Source organism: Thermobia domestica, chromosome 16, assembly GCF_964235325.1.
Source record: "Thermobia domestica chromosome 16, izTheDome1.hap1.1, whole genome shotgun sequence".
In the NCBI taxonomy this organism is placed as follows: domain Eukaryota; kingdom Metazoa; phylum Arthropoda; class Insecta; order Zygentoma; family Lepismatidae; genus Thermobia; species Thermobia domestica.
Genome location: NC_137469.1, coordinates 120,474,943 through 120,494,830, shown reverse-complemented (window position 1 = coordinate 120,494,830; position 19,888 = coordinate 120,474,943). Strand labels below are relative to the sequence as shown.

The 19,888-nt window shown below is 35.8% G+C and overlaps 1 protein-coding gene across 2 annotated transcripts in view; it reads left to right on the top strand.

Annotated features, from left to right (window-relative positions):
- The window catches only part of LOC145673380 (recQ-mediated genome instability protein 2-like), a 73,435-nt gene that overhangs the window by 6,580 nt on the left and 46,967 nt on the right, over window positions 1-19,888 (top strand). The window contains exon 2 of one of the 2 annotated variants that reach the window (XM_081743027.1): window positions 2,946-3,028. The exons of the other annotated variant lie outside the window; for it this stretch is intronic. Coding sequence (XP_081599153.1) covers window positions 2,946-3,028 — 83 coding nt within the window. The remainder of the gene's footprint in view (window positions 1-2,945; window positions 3,029-19,888) is intronic. 2 annotated transcript variants of the gene reach the window in all.

Sequence of the window (19,888 nt, the reverse complement as noted above, 5' to 3'; positions counted from 1 at the left end):
TTCAACTCACATTTAGAATTGACTTATACCAAGCTAACCGGAGGTGGAGCATGACACATACCGGTAGATCTCCAATTTTTGACTTATCTCATTTTGGCCAATTTCTGACTTATATTGTTTCTCCCGCGCAGTCTAGAGTTGTTACAATCAATTTTGTCACCTTTCTTGTGAATTGAAACAATGATGATTCTTTCGACTCTTGTAGCAATTCCTCCTTGTTCCAGATAAGGAGAATGAGTTTGTGTAGCTTGTTCCACAATTTTGTCTACATCCGGAGATTTGCGTTTCTTTAATATCTTTGTAGCGATTTCTACTTCTGTTTGGTTAGGCTCTGGAATATATGGTTCTGCTGTTTGCATTTCCCTTTCTCCGCGAACATTAGTTTTTGGCTGCGTGTTAAACAAATCGTCAAAGAAATCTTTCCATCCATTTAAGATGCTATTTGTATCAGTGAGAACTATTCCGTCGACTTTCTTAAATATATAAGCGCGAAGTTAATAACCTTTCCTAAATTCTTTGATGCTTTTTATGATACATGTTGTGAATGTTTTTGTTTTTACCATTATCTTCAAGTTCCTTAATTTTATCTTTCAAAAAATCACGTTTGTTTGTTCTAAAAGTTTTGGAAGTTTCCCCGCCTGATGTCTACGAAATTTTGCGTAGTTATTTTGTTCGGATTTTGTAGGCAACGCAGTTTGCATGTTTTCTCTTCTCTGTTAGTTTAGTGTATTCCTGGTGAAACCGTTGTTTGTTCCAACGTATTTCAGCGTGTCCCAGTTTTTCTTCTGCTGAAATTTTAATGCTAACGTATTTTTGAATTCAACCCAGGTATCAGGGTTGGAAAAAACCATGGTTTTTATTAAAAAAACCAAAAAAACCGGTTTTTTTGGTTTAAACCAGGTTTTTATGGTTTAAATGATTTGCTCTATATATTCATATCATATATGGACAGAAATAAGTTTGTTTCGCCTTGATGTTATTATGCAACAACCGGGTTATGCTGGAAGGAGTCACATAAGCTTAAAGCGGAATAAAAACCGCTTCTCGAGTTACATCCGAGAGAAATTGTCCTCCATTTGAACTCGGAACCAGGACTAATTGGCCACAAATGCGATACGTCTGTCGACTCACTCACGAAGGAATCCTAATAAAAAAAAAAAAAAAAAAAAAAAAAATACGTTGTACTGATCTTTACATGCTTCTTAATATAACTGTGTCAAGAGTCATTTCAGAAGGACAAAAAGATAAACAGTTGCACAAGTGAAACCATTACACAAAATTACATATGAACAATTTCAAAGTACGACGGAGTATAGAAGAACTAATTTAGTTCAAGTTAGTTAACAACGACTTTTATTGGTTCAAATTAAAGAAATACACCGACTTAATCTGCATATCACTAAGAAAAGTGAATAAAGATACGAATTATTTGAGTCCACTTTGGCTCAGACTCATTTATACATAAATAGATACCAAAGATACTTATTTCACTAAATGCCTCTCGTGGGGTCTGTATGAACCCCCCCCCCCACACACACACACACAAAAAGTACGGCATTTTCGATGTATTTTATCAATAGTAAACATTGAAACGAAACAATATTTAGAATTTTTGTTCGATTGCAATTACATAACAATAATAACAACTACAAAAAAATCACAAAATAAACATTTATAAACTTGTAAGAAAAAAAAATAGCTTCTTTTGTAGTATGATCTTTTTGAGTAATGAACGGAGAATTTAGGTCTGAATATAATACGAATAATATACGGGAGTGAAACGTGATAACCCAAAAATGTGTGTTCATCAAGATTTTACAAACACACTTCTACGAACATTTTTTTTGTATTTTGGTTTAAACCAGTTAAAAAAAAAAAAAAACTGGTTTAAACCACCTTGGTTTAAACCAGCCAACCCTGCCAAGTATCCTCAACACTAGTGCACTCCGAACGTTTTAAACCCAAGAATATTCGAAACTTTAATCTGGTATTCCTTTCTCACTTGGGTCCCTCTAATTTCTTTAAATTAAATCTCTCTCCGTTTTTCAGATGATGAATATTTCCTTTATTCAACGATAATCTCTCTTTTATTATCGCTGCTACTAGGTAGTAATCAGTGTCACAGTTAGCTCCTCTAAACGGCAGAACATCAGTTATGCTAGACTGTCTTCTTCCATCTTCTAAAACAATCAATTTGATTACGTGTTTTTTCCGTCTTATGAGCTCCAAGTACATTTATGAACGTCGCGATGAAGAATTCAAAAAATTGCTTACACGTATGAAATATGAACTATAGATATCTACCGTTATTCGTTAATACGTTATCGGATTGACTCTTTAAGGAGGTGGCCTCAATTGAAGTAGTTGCGCTAGCTATCTATTGCAAAAGAACAATCACTTACATGTATGGGTTATATACTACATATAGCGGCTGTTAAAATCGCTGTTAACCGTTAAATTACCGGATTAACTCCTTTAACGAACCTGACCGAGGTAATTCGTCTATATATTACAAAGAACAAAAAAGAATTACATCCGTTGAAGAGTTATCGTGCGGAGTAACGGACGGACGTACTAACAAAACAGTCTTATAAATCTCATTGTGTGATCCTATTAATATTAGGAACACACTTTGAGCCTAGCATATTCAATGAACTACGAGCGTGTGTTATCAGTGTTACAAACTGAAAAGCTTGGTAGTTGGCTAAAAGCGATAGCAGTTGGAATTAGCATCTGCACTTGGCTTTGGAAATTCTACCATTCGTGCTATTTGGCTGTCTTTGCTTGGTTATGTTTCTATACTACTCTACAGTAAATAAATTTCCTTGTGCAACCATGCTCTCTAAAAATAGTATTTGTTGATAAACTGAGTTAATTAAGTATTAGAAATCTTAGGTATGGAAAATGAAGCTACATTACAGAAAATATTCTTGATCTTGTTCCAGAATATTCGGGTATTGCTTCCGAAAACAATCATCCAGGTGGCGAAATGTTATATTTTACCCCAAAGATCTCTCCGGACAATCAGGTTATTTTAATTATGTTCATGCGTATTTTGTTGTAACCTTTAGTTATGTGTTCTCATATTCAGATTTCTTTAAATTAGGCATTTTCTTTAAATTTAGTGTTGTTTATGCAATGCATTAGGTGAGTGTTTCCGAACCTAGTGCAACATATGTTTACTGACTTGTAATGATACAGGACATTTAACCATTTATACAATAATATGCCACTTTTAGTTAGTCCTTTCATCTAAATTAGATTTTTTCATGTACCACGATATTAAAAAATGAATTGCCAACTACCAAATTTTACTTCAAATCTGGAATGATCGGTATATTCTCATCGATTTTCGTATCGTTAAAAACGTAGCATAGAGTTTTCAATTTTATCTTAAGTATCATGCTACATGTGATTTTCCGTAACACTGTGTAGCATGTATCTAGGTTATTCCCTGTTAACAAGATAAGTTACGAAACTCTCCAACGTAGTCTCTTAGAACATACTAAACGATGCTAAACTGGTCTATTATCACGTTATCTAAACGACGAAAATAAATGAAATTAAATTAACCCATAAGTACTCGCGCCCATTTTGTGACACTAGTACTCGCGCGGGAGTGCAGTAAACCCCCAAATTGATATTTCTTTTATTATAGTAAAGCTATATTTTTTTTAATAATTAAGACAATGTAGCGTAACTCTAGACATGTTTTAATTGCTGCAATCAGATTTTGTGGGGTTACATGCACAGGACCGACACGGCGTAGGATCGACACGGCATAGGATCGACACGGCGTAGGATCGACACGGCATAGGATCGACACGGCGTAGGATCGACACGGCGTAGGATCGACACGGCACAGAACCGAAACGGCACAGGATCGACACGGCATAGGATCGACAGCAGAGCTTTCATACGATCGAAATAATAAAAAATACATTATTTTATAATTACGCAATATTAAGTAACAATTATTTTCTCAAGGATATATAGGAGAGAACCGTCATACGATCGAAACGGCATAGGAACGAAACGGCGTAGGATCGACACGGCATAGGACCGAAACGGCACAGGGCCGACACGGCATAGGACCGAAACGGCACAGGATCGACACGGCACAGGACCGAAACGGCATAGGATCGACACGGCACAGGATCGACATTCTGTAGGGTGGTCAACACTTTCTGAAAATATCAATATCGCATATCCCTCACCTTGAATTTGTGGATATAAAAAATTGTAAGGATAAATAATTTTAAATGGTCTATTTTTAAAAAAATTATATATATATATATATATATATATATATATATATATATATATATATATATATATATATATATATATATATATATATATGTATATATATATATTGTATAAAAATATTGTGCGTAATATATCCATGCCGTAATAAATACACCTTTAATTTTGTGATATTAAAAAAAAATACGCTAAATAACTCCAATAGTTGATTCGAGGTTTTCAATACCGAATAAATAATATTATTTGTCTGATATTTTTATAATGCTGTAATTTTTTATGTATACTAAGTTGAAGTATGTACATGTAACTGCAATTTTAAAAGTGTAGGCTTAGAATTTGCGTTTGGATTTTTTTTTTAAGCGAAGCAATGCACCTATGTTAAGTTGCCTCCTTTCAAATTTCGAATTGAAATCGGAAGCCAATCGTTTGTTTTTCGTTTGTTATTGACTTTTTTGAATAAAAATAGTAAAAATCGTATCTTTCTTAAAACATAAAGAGATGTTTACAAAATAAAGTTGGTATATGGCCAAATTTACCCATTGTTCCTCCACTTAAAATTTTGATTGAAAATCAAAATCAATTGTTTGATATGCGTATGCTACTAATTATTTTGAAAAAGAATAGTCTGTTTCGAAAAACATAAAGAGTCTTTTCAAGAGAAATGGGTGATGGAATTTCATATTGGCTCCACTTTAAAGTCTCGAATCAAAACCGAAGCCAAGCGTTTCTTATTGGTTGTTTTTAAGAGCAAATCGCTTGTTTCGAAAAAATAGAGAAAGAGATTTACAAAATAAATTTAGAATGTGATCAAATTCAATCTGATTCCTTTACTTACAAATTTCGATTCAAGACCAAAATCAATCGTTTGATATGGATTTGTTGTTGCTTGTTTGGAAGAAAAGTAATTTGATTCGAAAAACATAAGAATATAATTAAGAAATAATGTTGATGAAGGTGATTTGTTTCGGGGCGGTTTGCTTATTTTGAAGAAAAAATCACTTGTTTCAAAACAACCAGTAAAATATATCTATTTCCAGGATACATTTGGTGGTCAACTTCATACTGTTTTTTCTGCTTTTAAATATCGATTCAATACTCAAGCTAATAACATGTTTTCCTTTCTTATTGATTGGTTTGAAGAGGAAATAGTTTGTTTTGAAAATTATTAAGAGTCATTTACAAAATAAGGTTGGGTGGGCCAACTTTTTGGTGGTATTTCAAATTTCGATTTAAAATCAAACTTAATCATTTATTTTTCGTTCGTTATTGATTGTTTTGAAGAAAAACTAAGAACCATTAAAGAAATTTTTATAGTAAAGGTGGTCACCTTCACAGGGTTCCTGCACTTCAAATTTCGTTCAAAGCATAAAACGGTTAAAATAATAAGAGAAACACAATCAGTACTCTACGCAAATGTTTAGGGGGTTCAGGGGCTTTAGGAACACAAGTTTATATAATATCAAGTGTTTATATATATATAAACGTGCTAATATGATAAACGTGCTTAATTATGCATAATACCTTGCTCAAGGGGGGTTTCAAAGTCCCTTTACTTCAGTACGCCACTAAATATCAATTATAAGTCATTCGTTATCCAAATTGTACTTCTTGTACTGATTCAATCCTTAATTTTAAAGTTCAAAATTATATGAGCACTTATTATGCTATTGGAAAAGAGCACATATTTTATGACAGTGCAAGGTAGTTTCTTGTTTTAACAATTGAAAGAAAGGAAAACACCAATAAAAGTAATAATAATACCTGACACGAATTCCGATAGTAAATCATATTTTATTATCTTATTTGAAACTTTGAGAAAATTGAAGCTCTACACCGAATACAAATTGGATAATAAGCAATGCTTTATAATTGCTTGATAAATTTCAAATTGAGAACAAAGAGAGTGATACTGTTTAAAAGAAAGATTGGATAAAAACAAGAATTTTAGGAATGATCTAAAAAATGGATCAAAGTATTATAATCTTGGCTAATATTAATTTTTGGATCAGTTACCATAAAATATTCGAACGGTCTCTAAATCGAGTTTTCTCCAGATATGTAGTTCTCCAGGTATAAGGAGTACAAGAAAAATTTCGATTAATTAAATATTTTGGATTTTTTTTATAACGGGCCACAAAATTTTTGGACGGTCCCTAAATCGACTTTTCATATTTTTTACGCAATAAGCATATCACACTGAGTTAAGTGATATCTTGGGTTGGGTTACACTATATGTAGTTCTCCATATATAAGACATACAATAAAATTATTGATTGAATGAAATATATTGGACTTTTTGGATCAGGGGCTACAAACGTTTGGACGGTCCCTAAATCAAGGTTTCGTATTACTTTCGGAATAAGCACATCATGCTGAGTTAAGTGATAGTTTTGGTTTGGCTGCACTATATGTAGTTCTTCAGATATAAGACGTACAAGATTTTTTTTTTATTGAATGAAATATATTAGATTTTTTGGATCAAAGGCAACAGAATTTTTGAATGGCCCCTAAATCGAGCTTTCGTTTTATTCAGGCACTAAGCACATCATACTGAGTTCAGTCATAGTTTAGGTTTGGGTACACTATATGTTGTTCTCCAGATATAAAGCCTACAAGAAATTTATTGTCTGAAATATATTGGATCTTTTGATCCAATAATAGTCCTTCATCCTCCATTTATACATAAAGCAAGTAACAGTATAACGTGTACATTACGTGATACACTTTGTATTTTATGGTGTGATGTTTAATAATAAATTATTAACAGAATACCCGTTCTTCGCACGGGGAGAATAGTTTCATTTTGAGCATAAAGGGCAATGGAATCTGAGTATGGATTTAAACTGCATCGGGAGTGTTACTGTTCGTCTGAGTGACTCCAAATACTATTTCATCGACACTAATATCGGTATTATTTTTTATCATTATATATATAGTAACTTCATTAATGTAATGAACGTCTGGAGGTGATTCCTGGACTCGGAAGAAGAATTTAAATGAAACGAAGTCTTTAGCTTATCATAATTATAACTTCTATGCCAATGGTAACGGATGATCAATCAACGGCTTCCTGTTCAACTTAAGAGTGTGTAAAAATGAGAAAAAAATAACTTTGATCCAGAGTAGGTTTATAACGACTGTGCATAAGACAGTCAGGGGCAAAAGATCATGTACGATGAATTAGAGTATAAGGGATTCTTCACATAACAACAGTGATTCCCACAAATTATGTGAATATAATTTGAGCCAAAGTAAGCTAGATTAAAAGATTTCCTCCCCGTAATGCGTAAATTCGTGGAAGATAATAACTACGAGTACAGAAGGAATGAAACTCGACGATACTCAAGGTTTTGCGCGTGTTGCACAAGGAAAGAAAGAAATACAATTTCAAATTATCGATTTATTCTGTTTCGGAGAAGGTAGGATAACTGAAATACTCAGAGGTACCTTGTACAGTATTTGTGCAATGCAGTATGTGTACACGAGACAGCTATGAAGAATAACAGTTCACAGTCTGATATTGTCGACCGTTGACCGCATTGCAAAGATGACATCGGCGAAGCAAATTTTTCCGCGTGTGATCAAGCACATCTGAAATTTCGTAGATGATTGCCGCAGCTATATTACATCGAGCTACAAGTTCTTCGACTGTCGTGGCCGGAGTTTCATACGTATCCCCGAAATAAAAAATCAAGCAGCGTGAGGTAGAATGAACGAGGTTGTCATAACACAGGTTTTTCTCTCCCAATCTGGGAATGTTTCATTTAGGTAAGTCTGCATATTCCTGTCAAAATGTGCAGGTGTACTATCATACTGAAATCACATCTGCTGTCTTATGTTCAAGGGCACATGTTCTATCAATTTTGGGAGAAAATTACGTAAAAATAAAAGATACGTACTCCCACACAGGCAGACCGATAATAAATAAGATCCTACCACAAAATTATCCACCACACCACACCAAATTTCTGCTGCTGATCGTTTACTAGAGTTGCATGTGGGTTTTTACGCCATACACATGATAGTTTCAAGACGGTTTTGATCATTCGACGTACGCTGTCTTCAAGTTCAGCTGTCCATATGGGGCTATTTCCTCCGATTTCACGTACGAGAAACCGAAGGGACCCCTCTCTCGAAGTCGAATATGGAGGCGTGGAAAAATACAAGGAAAGTTACTCTCTTTTGAGGGCGACGGTCACGATATAAACGCCTCACTTCTGGGCTATTGCCCTTTGCTACTCCATAAATGAGTTGCATATCTGCCAGCTCGTGGACAGGGTAATCTTCCATCGCGCAGGCGTGTACAGGTTAACACAATCAATTTTACTTAAACACCAACGTCTACACTTTTACACGACCTTAAATACCTGGACACAACCCTCTACCGTTGAACACAACATTTCCCATCCTGTTATACAGCAATTACACGTGTAACAGTAGAGCATCTGACTATGTATATCACTCACAAGTTGCGTAGATGCTTATTACAACTCAGCCATGCTAACTGAAGCCATTCCACAATAAAACTTCAAGACAGCCTTCTGTAAGCCACTCGCAATTGGCACACAAGGGACGATAGTTCCGTAGGTATTCCTTCGTGTAGGTATTCCATACAGCTCTAAGGTATGTACATTAGAATGTCGAAAAAAGACTATCCTTTCTTTAAAATGTATTTTCAACGAGCTTCCTTTGAGAAAATTTCTCCGGCAATGATAAAATCAAAATGTAAGTGGTCTACACTAGGATAGTATTTTGGTATATTCACAATAGCAATGAAGTTTTTCATAGCTCAGGGAAAAGTTGAGGTTTGCCAACTCGAAGGAAGGGGAAAACGCCATCAAAAGTATTCCTGGGAGAAGATTTATCTAACGGATAAATCAAGTATACTATTCCAGCGCACTTCTTGATTTAGTTATGCAACGTGTACAACATCCCTTGTTTCTCCACTTTTGTTGCTTCTGTGCACAGAAGTACCATATTCCACGGAATTACATATTACGAGGAAGAAACCGTTTAATGCAGCTTACTTTTGCCCCATATCTATTCACACAATATTTGGAATCCCTGGGTCATGTGGAGAATTCCTTGTACACTCGTTCATCACATATGATCTTTGCATTTTTCGATGTTATATTTATTTACATGCCGCCTGACTGTCCTATGCACAGTCGTTTTAAACCTAATCTGGATCAAAGTTATTTTTCCTTTTTCACACACTCTTGGACAGGAAGCCGTTCATTTATCATCCGTTACCATTAGCCTAGAAGATATAAGTGTGATACGTTAAAGACTTCGTTCCATTTAAAATCTTCTTCCGAGACGTCATTATGTACTGAGACAAAATAGATGAATCACACATGTGTATCTCTCTTTCTTTCGAATTCTGAGTGTTCTTCTAACTTGAACGATGCACTATTATTTTTTAATGTTAAACTTGTACTTGATTGATCATTTCTTCATTCAACGTTTGATAAAATACTCAAAGGAATACTCCAGTTTCTTTGGAAGTCATCCTTGCATCGTCACTGTACACTAATCGACTCTACGACTAAAAACAATGGACATTCTTTTGCCCGACTTCAATCCGACGTTTTGTTCATGAGTTATGGCGGTTTATACATTTTTCCGACAAATTTTCGGGTGTTACACCCAGGTTGTTGTATAGTTTTTGTTTTATTTCGGTGTCAGGAATCACCTAACGACGTTTGTTATATTAATTAAGTTACACCCTATATATATACGGGCGCCATTTTATGTATTAAAAAAACGAAATTTGTTTAGTAACGTAAATAGCTAAACTATGAAAACGTATTTACTAGAGAAACACTTTTTAGTTCTTGCAATAATTTTCTCTCAAACAAACTGAAGGTAAATATATACCAATAAATCAATACAGCTATATTTTAGAAAATGAAATGAAATCTTTGAGTTTTACGTCCCACGGTTATGCCGGTTAGGCTGAAGGAGACGGTGATTATGAGAAATGAATGAAATGGTGGAATGAAGAAAGTGGGAGGAAACGGGAGAACCCCGAGAATATCCACGCACACGGCGTTTATCGACCACAAAGTTCACTTGGCGGGAGCAGGGCTTGAACCCGAGACCCCATGCACCAGGGGTGAACGCTCTACCACTGACCCACCGCGGCTCCAGCTATATTTTAGAAATACAATAGGCACTGATTTTTCGAAGACTGCTCTAATACATAGGAACAATCAAATTTGTAAATAGAGAGTTTTCTTTTTAAATAAAACAAACTGAATTGCTTAAACTGCGCTATATCGATTGGTTTCAGCATCTGATTTTTTAAAAATAAATAATTAGCAGCACGAAAAATTCCTATATTATCTTCGAAAATAGACCTACATGTTAATTGCTTTACTGGCTTTATACATTTTTTTTTTTTTGAAAAAGTGATTGTAGGGGAAGATGGGGCTAGTTGCAACAATTTTCAGGTCTGTTTTTTTACTCGAAAATTATTATAGATATAAAAACTATATTGAGTGTACTAAAAGGTACATGCCTTAACTACATACCAAAAAAAGAGAAGTGCAAAACATCGAACGGCAGTTTTGATAGCATCCACTTTTTGAACTAAGTCCGACTGTTGACACTTGCCCCACCCATGGGGTAAATTGCAACATCATCTGGGGTAAGTTGCAACAATCGGACTTGATTCAGAAATTTAATGCTATCAAATCTACAGCTTAAACATCGCTTCACTCATTTTCACTGTGGCAGTCAATGTCTATAATCTATACAGATGTAGTACGGATTTCTCTCGGAACACGACCAATGAGACCACTTCTCACAACATAAACACTGTACCCAGTCTTCTTCTGTATCCTGTTCTTCGTACGGTTCTTCAGAAACCAAACAGACGACTTGAGAATAAATTCTTCTCAGCTGATGATTTTACGTTTTCGGTTGCTTTTAGATGCTTCTTTTTCATTTCGAAAGTACTTTTTTCTAGAGTGTCTGTGAGAATAGCACATCTCTTCCTTTTCCGAGCTGTCAGTTTTCTAGTTCCAGATTTTGGATAGAACCATACATGTTCAGGAGATCATCTGAAGGATTCTACACTATCTTCTTAGATGCATTTGCAGGTGATCCATGAAGCTCACTTTGACCTGCAGTCTGAAGTTCTAACTGAGAAGATGAAAGGAAACAACTACTAGTAGGCACTGCAAGCAATAAGCCATCACTGTTGTCCTATAATAATAATAATAATAATAATAATAATAATAATAATAATAATAATAATAATAATAATAATAATGGAATAATAATAATACTCTTAGTTTTATTACCAACAACAATTGTTCATATAACAATGCTTAACCGCAAAAATTTCTATTTCAATGGCATGCGGCATGTTGCAACAGATGTTGCAAGTTACCCCATCGAAATATTTATATATAAAAGCTTTCCTCCCCACTAAATAGCAGGTAACATGGGAACAGAAATATAATGTCATTGTTCTTCAACTGTTATACTATTTGGGTACTACATCTTACTTATTGTTATTACATATATGTAAGGAGTAGTTAGTGCTCTCAAATGGGTCAGGTCGGGTCGGGTCAACTCGCGTCGGGTTGTCGTGTCGGGTCAGTCGGGTCAGCTCAAGTCGGGTTGTCGTGTCGGGTCAGTTCGGGTCGGGTTGTCGGATCGGGGTCAATCGGGTCAGCTCGGGTCGGGTCAATCGTGTCAGCTCGGGTCGGGTTGTCGGGTCAGGCCAATCGGGTCGGGTCAATAGGGTCAGCTCGGGTCGGGTTGTCGGGTCGGGTTATTCGGGTCGAGTTGTAGAGTCGGGTCAATCGGGTCGGGTTGTCGGGTCAGGTCAATCGGATCGGATCACTGGTCGGGTCACTCGGGTCGGGTCGGTCTTGAACCCGACCCGACCCGTTGAGAGCACTAGGTATAGTAAAGAAAGAAATGATACCAGGTTATGCGTACGCTGATGATGTAAATTTAATAGGGGATGATGGGAGAACAATAGAAAGAAATGCAAAGGTCTTATTAAACGCTTGCAGGACAAGGGTTTAGAAGTAAATGCAGAGAAAACTAAATACGTGGAAGTGGGTTGGGAACGTAATACGGCCAATTATGAATGCGTTAAAATATCAAATAATACTTCTGATAAAGTGGATACTTTCAAATATCTAGGATAACGAAAATCATTTTCACGAAGAAATTAAATGTCAACTAAAACAGGGAATTAGTGTTATTATTCAGTTCAAAATCTCTTGTCGTCTCGAATTCAGTCGAGGAGTTTGAGGCTTAAAATATATAAAACAGTAATCATACATGTTGTTCTGTATGGTTTCGAAACATGGTCGCTTACTCTGAGGGAAGAACATAGACTGAAAGTATTTGAGAACAAGATGCTCAGACGAATATTCGGACCCAAGAGGAATGGCGGAAACTTCATAACGAGGAACTACATAAATTATACGGCTTACCAAACATTGTTAGGATCATTAACTCTAGGAGGCTTAGGTGGGCAGGACATATAGCCAGGCAGGGGTGAATTCAGGGGGTGGCCCGGGGGAATCTCCCCCCGAAGAAAATTCATTCCCCCCCGGAGAAATTAAAAAAAATTCAGTCACAAAATGTAGAAATTTGCTTTTCTTTTCGTGCACGTGCAGACAAAATCCGATCTCTCAATATACATATAAATGACGCAGACCCATTCTATATAAGTATTAAGCATATAACATGTAAGATAGAATACCAAATAGCAGCGGCGGCTGGTACTAATGTTGCATGGTTGTGCAACCGGACATTTTTTTAATACTTAAAATATTTTTAAATATTAAAGTAGTGTATCAGTGAAAAATAAACCTTTGATCTTGAGCGCAAAACAGTATTGATGCATTTCTGAAAAAAGTCAATTAAAAAACGGAAAGAAAGAGATGATTTACATTTCCAGTGGCAGCCAACGTTGTCACTGGAAGCAGTAACATTGAGCATATGGCAGCGAGCTCCTATTTCTTAACATGGAGAAGTGGATTTATTCTTGCATCGCTCCTATCTTCCCGTATTGCTCTCTTGCGACTGCATTTTCTCCCGCAACTGGTCAGCTTCTGTAATAGTTACGAATTCCTCCGCTTAGCAGCGCTTGACTCAATTGATAGGGTGAGAGAGATACAGACGCTTGGAAGAAAGAAGTTATTCACAAAACAAACTCGCAAAGTCTGGTGGTAGCAGGGACGTATCCAGGCTGAAAGTTTGGGGTGGCGGTTGTTCGAAGTCAATAAATTTTATTTAACATTTATAATACAAAGGTGAAAATTCTTGGGATAAGTTTTATTTTTAAAAAAATCCTATTCTGGGGGGGTCGATCGAGTCTCGAAGAAGAAAATGTCTTACTACTGGTCTAATTCCTAGCTCTGTGTCTTTCGTGCACATGATTCCGTGTTCGAATTCCGGCGGAGAGCATAAATTAATATCAAATCATTCACTTCCAATATTCATCTGTCTTCTTTAGCCTAATTTGCTGGAATGTTAAACTTTTTTTTTTTTATTTTCGAAGGAAAGCATCTTAGATTTCATGCTTCTTTACAGACAAAAATACGTAGTTTCTGAAAAATGGACTTTTGGTACCGTATATTTATACAAAGAAATGCTAACAAAATGCATATTGTCGGAGGAGAGAGGTGTTTCTGGACTCTAAAGAAAATAAAGCGGAAAATATTTGTAGTAGCGATGCTTTCTATTCAGAAAAACTTGGCGAGTAGCATTTCAGATTTCAAAGTAATATAAAAATTTGAAGCCCAAAAGATCGAAGAAAGACCTTCCATTCTAAAATAATGCATAGTTTATATAATTAAATAATTTTGTTTAACTTCGTGCGTGCAATTTTCTTGCTTCTTTTCTTCTTTTCGGATTAACGCCATCATTCATGGCTTACAGCACATACTATATCAGGGTTTGAAAAAACCCGGGTATTTTTGAAAAACCCCAACCCACCTGGGCCCATATGGGTTTTTTCGGGTTTAATTGGGTTTTTTCGGGTTTAATTGGGTTTTTTCGAAATATTTCAATGTCTTTGGGGTAAAAGTGTTAAAATTTTATTTGTATTTCAAGAATGTAATTATCGCAACTTGCAACAATATTCTGTTCACTACTGTTTTGAAAAACTGGACGCCATTTTGAAATTTTACATTGAATCGCCGAGAAAATCTACACGGCAAATTTAGAACGTCTTGCTTCTATACTCAAAATTTAAACTTAAAAGTCCGAAAATTGCATCCTGTAGCGTAGATACCCTCTAGCCGAAAAATGGCCGCCATTTTGAAATTTTACGTTGGATGGCCGCCAAAATATATATACAGCTAATTTAGAGTGTCTCGTGCTTCTACTCTGAAAATTTATATTCAAAAGACCCAAAATTGCGCCTTGTAGTGTGGATACCCGCTATTTTGAAAACAAAATTGTCGACATTTTTTAAATTTTACATTGGTATACCGCCAAAATCTATAGAGGAAATTTAATGTGTCTCGTGCTTGTACCCTGAAAATTTAAGACCGAAAGTTGTACCCTGTAATGTGTGTGGGGTACAGGCAGACAAACGAACAAGTGTAGATCAAGTCATCCCAGGAGCCTTATTAACGTTCGCCAAATATGAATATCAAATATATTAAAACAAAGATATCATTCATGGCAAATATTTTACGGCGTAAAATAAATGGTTTTGTTTTTGAAGTTCACTTTCGATACTTTGCGCGTTCAATTACGGGAATTTCCCTAGTACTAGCAAGACGGTTCTTTCCTGAAAATAAATTTAAAACAATTAACACAGAGATAATTCACATTTTATAAAGTAAGTGTTTCAAACTGCCTTAAATGAAATTAAATATCTTCCAGCTTAAAATAAATAGTTTTATTGTTGAAGTATTCAGTTCCGATGCTTTGTGCATTCAGTTGCGGGAATTTCCCGAGCACTTCTTTCACGACGTGTTTTCCCCGAAAATGTAGCTTTCTTTACTGTACATCGACACTTCCACTAGTTCGGAAGTTTGAATTCAGCACTTGAAATAGTAGGGCTACATTGTCTTCGGAACTCCGAGCATTAAGCTTCATAAATCTAACAAGAATTTTTTTACGCTATTGCTGGTGTTGATTCTACAGAATGCTTATTTGAAGAGTAGCAAGTAATGACGGAACTACACTACTGTTGCTGGAAAACAAAATTTTACGTACGAATACTTGTGTTACCATCAAATGTATGAAATAATACAAATGTATTTGCATATTTACTGCTGGTACAGGCACCTTTGGCCTTAAACTTGTCAAATGTATGGGGGATAACATCCCCCGGCGTCGCCGAGTTGGCGAGCACACTATTCACGGAAAGTATTTTCTAAAATATAAAATTGCATATTTTACTTCAAGTAGGCTACAAACACAATCCATACATTAATTTGTTCTGTAATTATCTCAAGCTAAAGTAAGATTTTTTTATCCGTTCAATGCATTCAGAACTTTATATAGGTATAACGTTGAATGTTTTTGTATACTTTAACATGAAAGCATCTAATTCGCCTAGTGATGAGCGCAAAAGTCTTGGTCTTGCAGTTTTTGCAAGAGTCTTGCATGCAAGACCAAGACCAAGACCAGGAATCCCGATGCAAGACCAAGATCATACCTGCAAGACTAAGACTCTTACGCAAGAGTCTTGCACAAGTACTGATACTACTTACTTTTTAGATAGATGTAAAATGGAAGGTAAAAAATCATTCCTTGAATTTTTTGGCTTCAGTAAAAATTTTGCTAGAGTGAATGTGTTCCCACTAGCAATGCTATCTATGTGAGTAGAGCTGCCCCTGTAGTATATAGGTCCGGTATGTTTTTTTCTGAATTGGTTGTTCCCGTTTTCTGTAGTTATTACTCGTTATCAAACTACACAGGTGTCATTCTAATCAAAGCTTGTTGCACACAAAGAAATATATCATTGGTGCTCAATTACGATGCATTCCTGCGTTTAGAAGATGACCGGGAGCATAATATGAATTGTTACAACGTATAAGAACTTCAGTGTCTGATTTACTTTGGTCATCATTTGATTCATTTACGGCAGCCCATGATTGGATTTTGGGAAATCATACGAAGAATAGTTGTGTCCATAAGAAGCGGATAAGCAAAAAGTAAACTAAAACATTTTATGGCCGCAGCGGGTCAGTGGTAGAGCGTTTGCCTCTTGTGTACGGGGTACCTTGTTCGATCCTATATTGCGCCATGTCAGCTTTTTGGTGGACAAACACCGTGCACGTGGGTTTTCTCGAGTTCCCCCGCTTCATCCTACTTTCTTCATTCCACCATTTTATTCATTTCTCATAATCACCGTCTCCCTTGGCCTCGGTGCAAAATCGTGGGACTTTAAACTAAACGGCGTGACAAACATCTTGGCATTTGAAGGCGGCACTCCAAGTTCCCTTTAAATGCTGCTAACAAATGAGAAGCCAGCGGTATTGCCACGTTTATTTCGTACAGATCCACGTCTATCCTCTGCCACCTGATCGCGCTGTAGTTCGTCTCCTTAGCCATAGCTACACCCCTTAGCAATAGGCAACGTCGAGTCAAAGCTTGCGTTTCATTCGTTTAGCTGAAATGCCAAGATGTTTGTCACAGGCTTTAGATATATTGTTTCATTTCAAAACACGTTCGTGGTGTTCCTCTTCCAAAACTATAGAGAAATGTAGTATTGAACATCAGTAACTCCGTACAACACAGGTGCCGACTACATGAGTATGGCCTTGGCTCCGAGGCTTAAGCATACGTAGGAAAATTTTAATGTGTGCTCATATCGAATTGTGCTTAATATCGAAATAACATTTTCATGACATTGACAAAAACTTAGCGCATGTGACCACAAGTTTGATTTCATGGTCGGATTGCTTATACGTTGAATAATGGTTTATCAGTATAACGTTTAGTCTCCTTAGGTATACTGCACATCGAGGATTGAGCGATATAACATTATACAACAATAAATAACCCATATTCACAAGTGAGAGTGATTTTGTACAACTACTTCAAATAACTTGGAGTTTGATGCCGTTATTTTGTATTTCTAATATAGGTCAAAAGTATTGATATAAATTGAGTTTACACAAAAGACAAGATAGTTGGGTCGTTTTCAGGTCTCACTCAAATTATTCTAAAATATTAAGACGTTTGATTAATAATCATTATTATTTTAATTTTCTCTCTCTCTCTTTTTTTTGGCCAATATTTCTAAAAAATATCATCATCAGGGCCCGGATTTTGTTGACATGTCAACTTTTTTCTGTTACGCATAGGACAAGCCAAGTTCAAATAAAAACGTTATCCATCAACTTTAAGTTCTAAAATTATATTTTTTTAGGGTCAACTTTTGGTCACTTTTTGCCGTTTTGAAGTTTCAGGTCTTTTTTCACTATTTTAAGGTCACTTTTAGGTCACTTATGGCCTTTTTATTCTTTTTCTTCTACATAAGTAAATCTTAAACTGAACACTATTTACAGATGTGAAAAAGATGAAGTTAAATCATTTCTTTTTATGCTTCCTGATTATTGGGGTGGAAAAACTGCATTCTTAACAAGCTAATGAAAACAAAGCTGTAGGGGGATGACGAAAGGTGGGGGTTGGTAGGTGGCCAAACAGATAATTTTGGGTTGTTGACCACAAAGGATGTGATCACGTGAATAACTAAAAATGGATTAGAAGGAGTACAATGATTTTGAACAGAGTTTTTATCTATTATTCTCAAATAGTCTACACTTGCAAGCTTTTATTGTTTAAGAGTGCTTCCTAGTTTCAACTCGGGAGTGAATTGACGCATTCAGAATGTACAATGCCGTACAATGGACTGAACAGTGGACATAAATGATCAATGGACTGCAACTAACTGAAACAAAACTTTGTGAATATGAGTGAGAAACGTTAATTAAAATATAATAGATATTTTTAAAATAGTCAATGTTTAACGAAATAAACGTTTTAAAAAAACGCAAATTTTAAGGTCAATTTTTGTGAATTTTAGGGTCATTTTACAGGAATTTTAGTGTCTTTTTATAGGTCACTTTTTAGAAAATTATAGGTCAACAAGATCCGGGCCCTGATCATCATCATAGCTATTCTGCCATTATTGGCAGGTTACTTGCTGGAACTGAAAAGCTGCGATGTATGGTGGCATTAACTAGTCTCTTCGTCTTGACGGTAGCAATTTTCTGTTTTACTATCTTCCTCCAAATAAGTCTCCTTCACCTCTTCCTCTCTTTCCTTCCACCATACATTCTAGCACGTCTCCCATAATACAGTTCCTCCTCAGCAAAGTCCCAACCAGTTCCTTTTCCACCTCTTAATTACAACTAAAATCCTTCTTTTCTCTCCTACTTTTACTATTTCTAATACCTTCTCATTCGTTTTCCCTTCAACCCAGTTAATTCTCTCCTTTTTTCTTCATGTACATGTTTCAAAAGCCTCCATTTTTCTCACTTTTGCGTAATGTCCATATGTCTGCCTCATAGGGTACATGTTAGAATCAATAAAACAATTAGAAATTTGTTCAATACAAAGATTAGCTAATCGTGGTTGAAAAGAAAATATCTGACTCTTTAGAGTGTAAAAATAATTTTGCAATTCATGGTATTTCACTAATCTGTTCCGTCTTGATTCTCTTTTATGCGTCTCAGGGGTAGCCTCCCCAGTTTGGGAACCAGTGGAGTGTTTCATCTGTTAAAAAATATAAAAAGATTCGAAACATTGTGATTTGTCTTATAAGTAATGAAGCGTGGGCATCCATTGAAAAAAAGTAAAGGTCGTCGCCTATGTTGTACACTGTTATCATACTTACTAGAAGGTAAACTATATTATATTTAGAAACAAACGTTGTATTTCCGTTACTGTTGGCACATTATAGAATTTATTACCTCTTATATCCAGAGTATAATTTGCCTTTGAGAAGCATAAGATTTGTTAAAAGCAAGACTTGCAAGACTCTTGCAAGCAAGACCAAGACCAAGACTGGGTGTTCAAGACTAAGACCAAGACCACCCCGGTCTTGGTCTTGCATTTGCTCATCACTAAATTCACCCAAGGAAAGTCCAAGATCTGATAAAAATCAATTTCAATGTGATCCCCTTAGTTATACCCATAATATACTAGCAAAAAGGTCAAAAACCCAGATGGGTTTTAAAGTGGGTTTTTTCAGGTGGGTCCAACCCGAAAAAACCCGCCGGGTTTTTTCGGGCTGGGCCCACTTGGGCAAACCCTGTACTATATATTCGATTTATCTCGTGTTCAATAACATGAGTGTAGAGGTTTTGTATATAAATAGTGTATAAACGTACATTGATAGTGCTTGTTTGAAAAAAAGGAAATAGCTTTTTTTTAAATTCAATATTAGAGAAATAATTTAATCAGTAATATATAAATAGAGCTTAAAAGACTTTCCTCTTCATATTTCCTGAATATTTTTTGGATAAGACTCAAGAATGCTGGGGGAGGGGAACACTTGCGCGTACCTACATACCTTTGATATTGCAACATTGCAACCGGTACTTGTACAGACTACGCGTCGCTACTGCCAAATAGTCGATAAAACTTGTATTTCTTAACGCTATAACCGAGTTTGGCA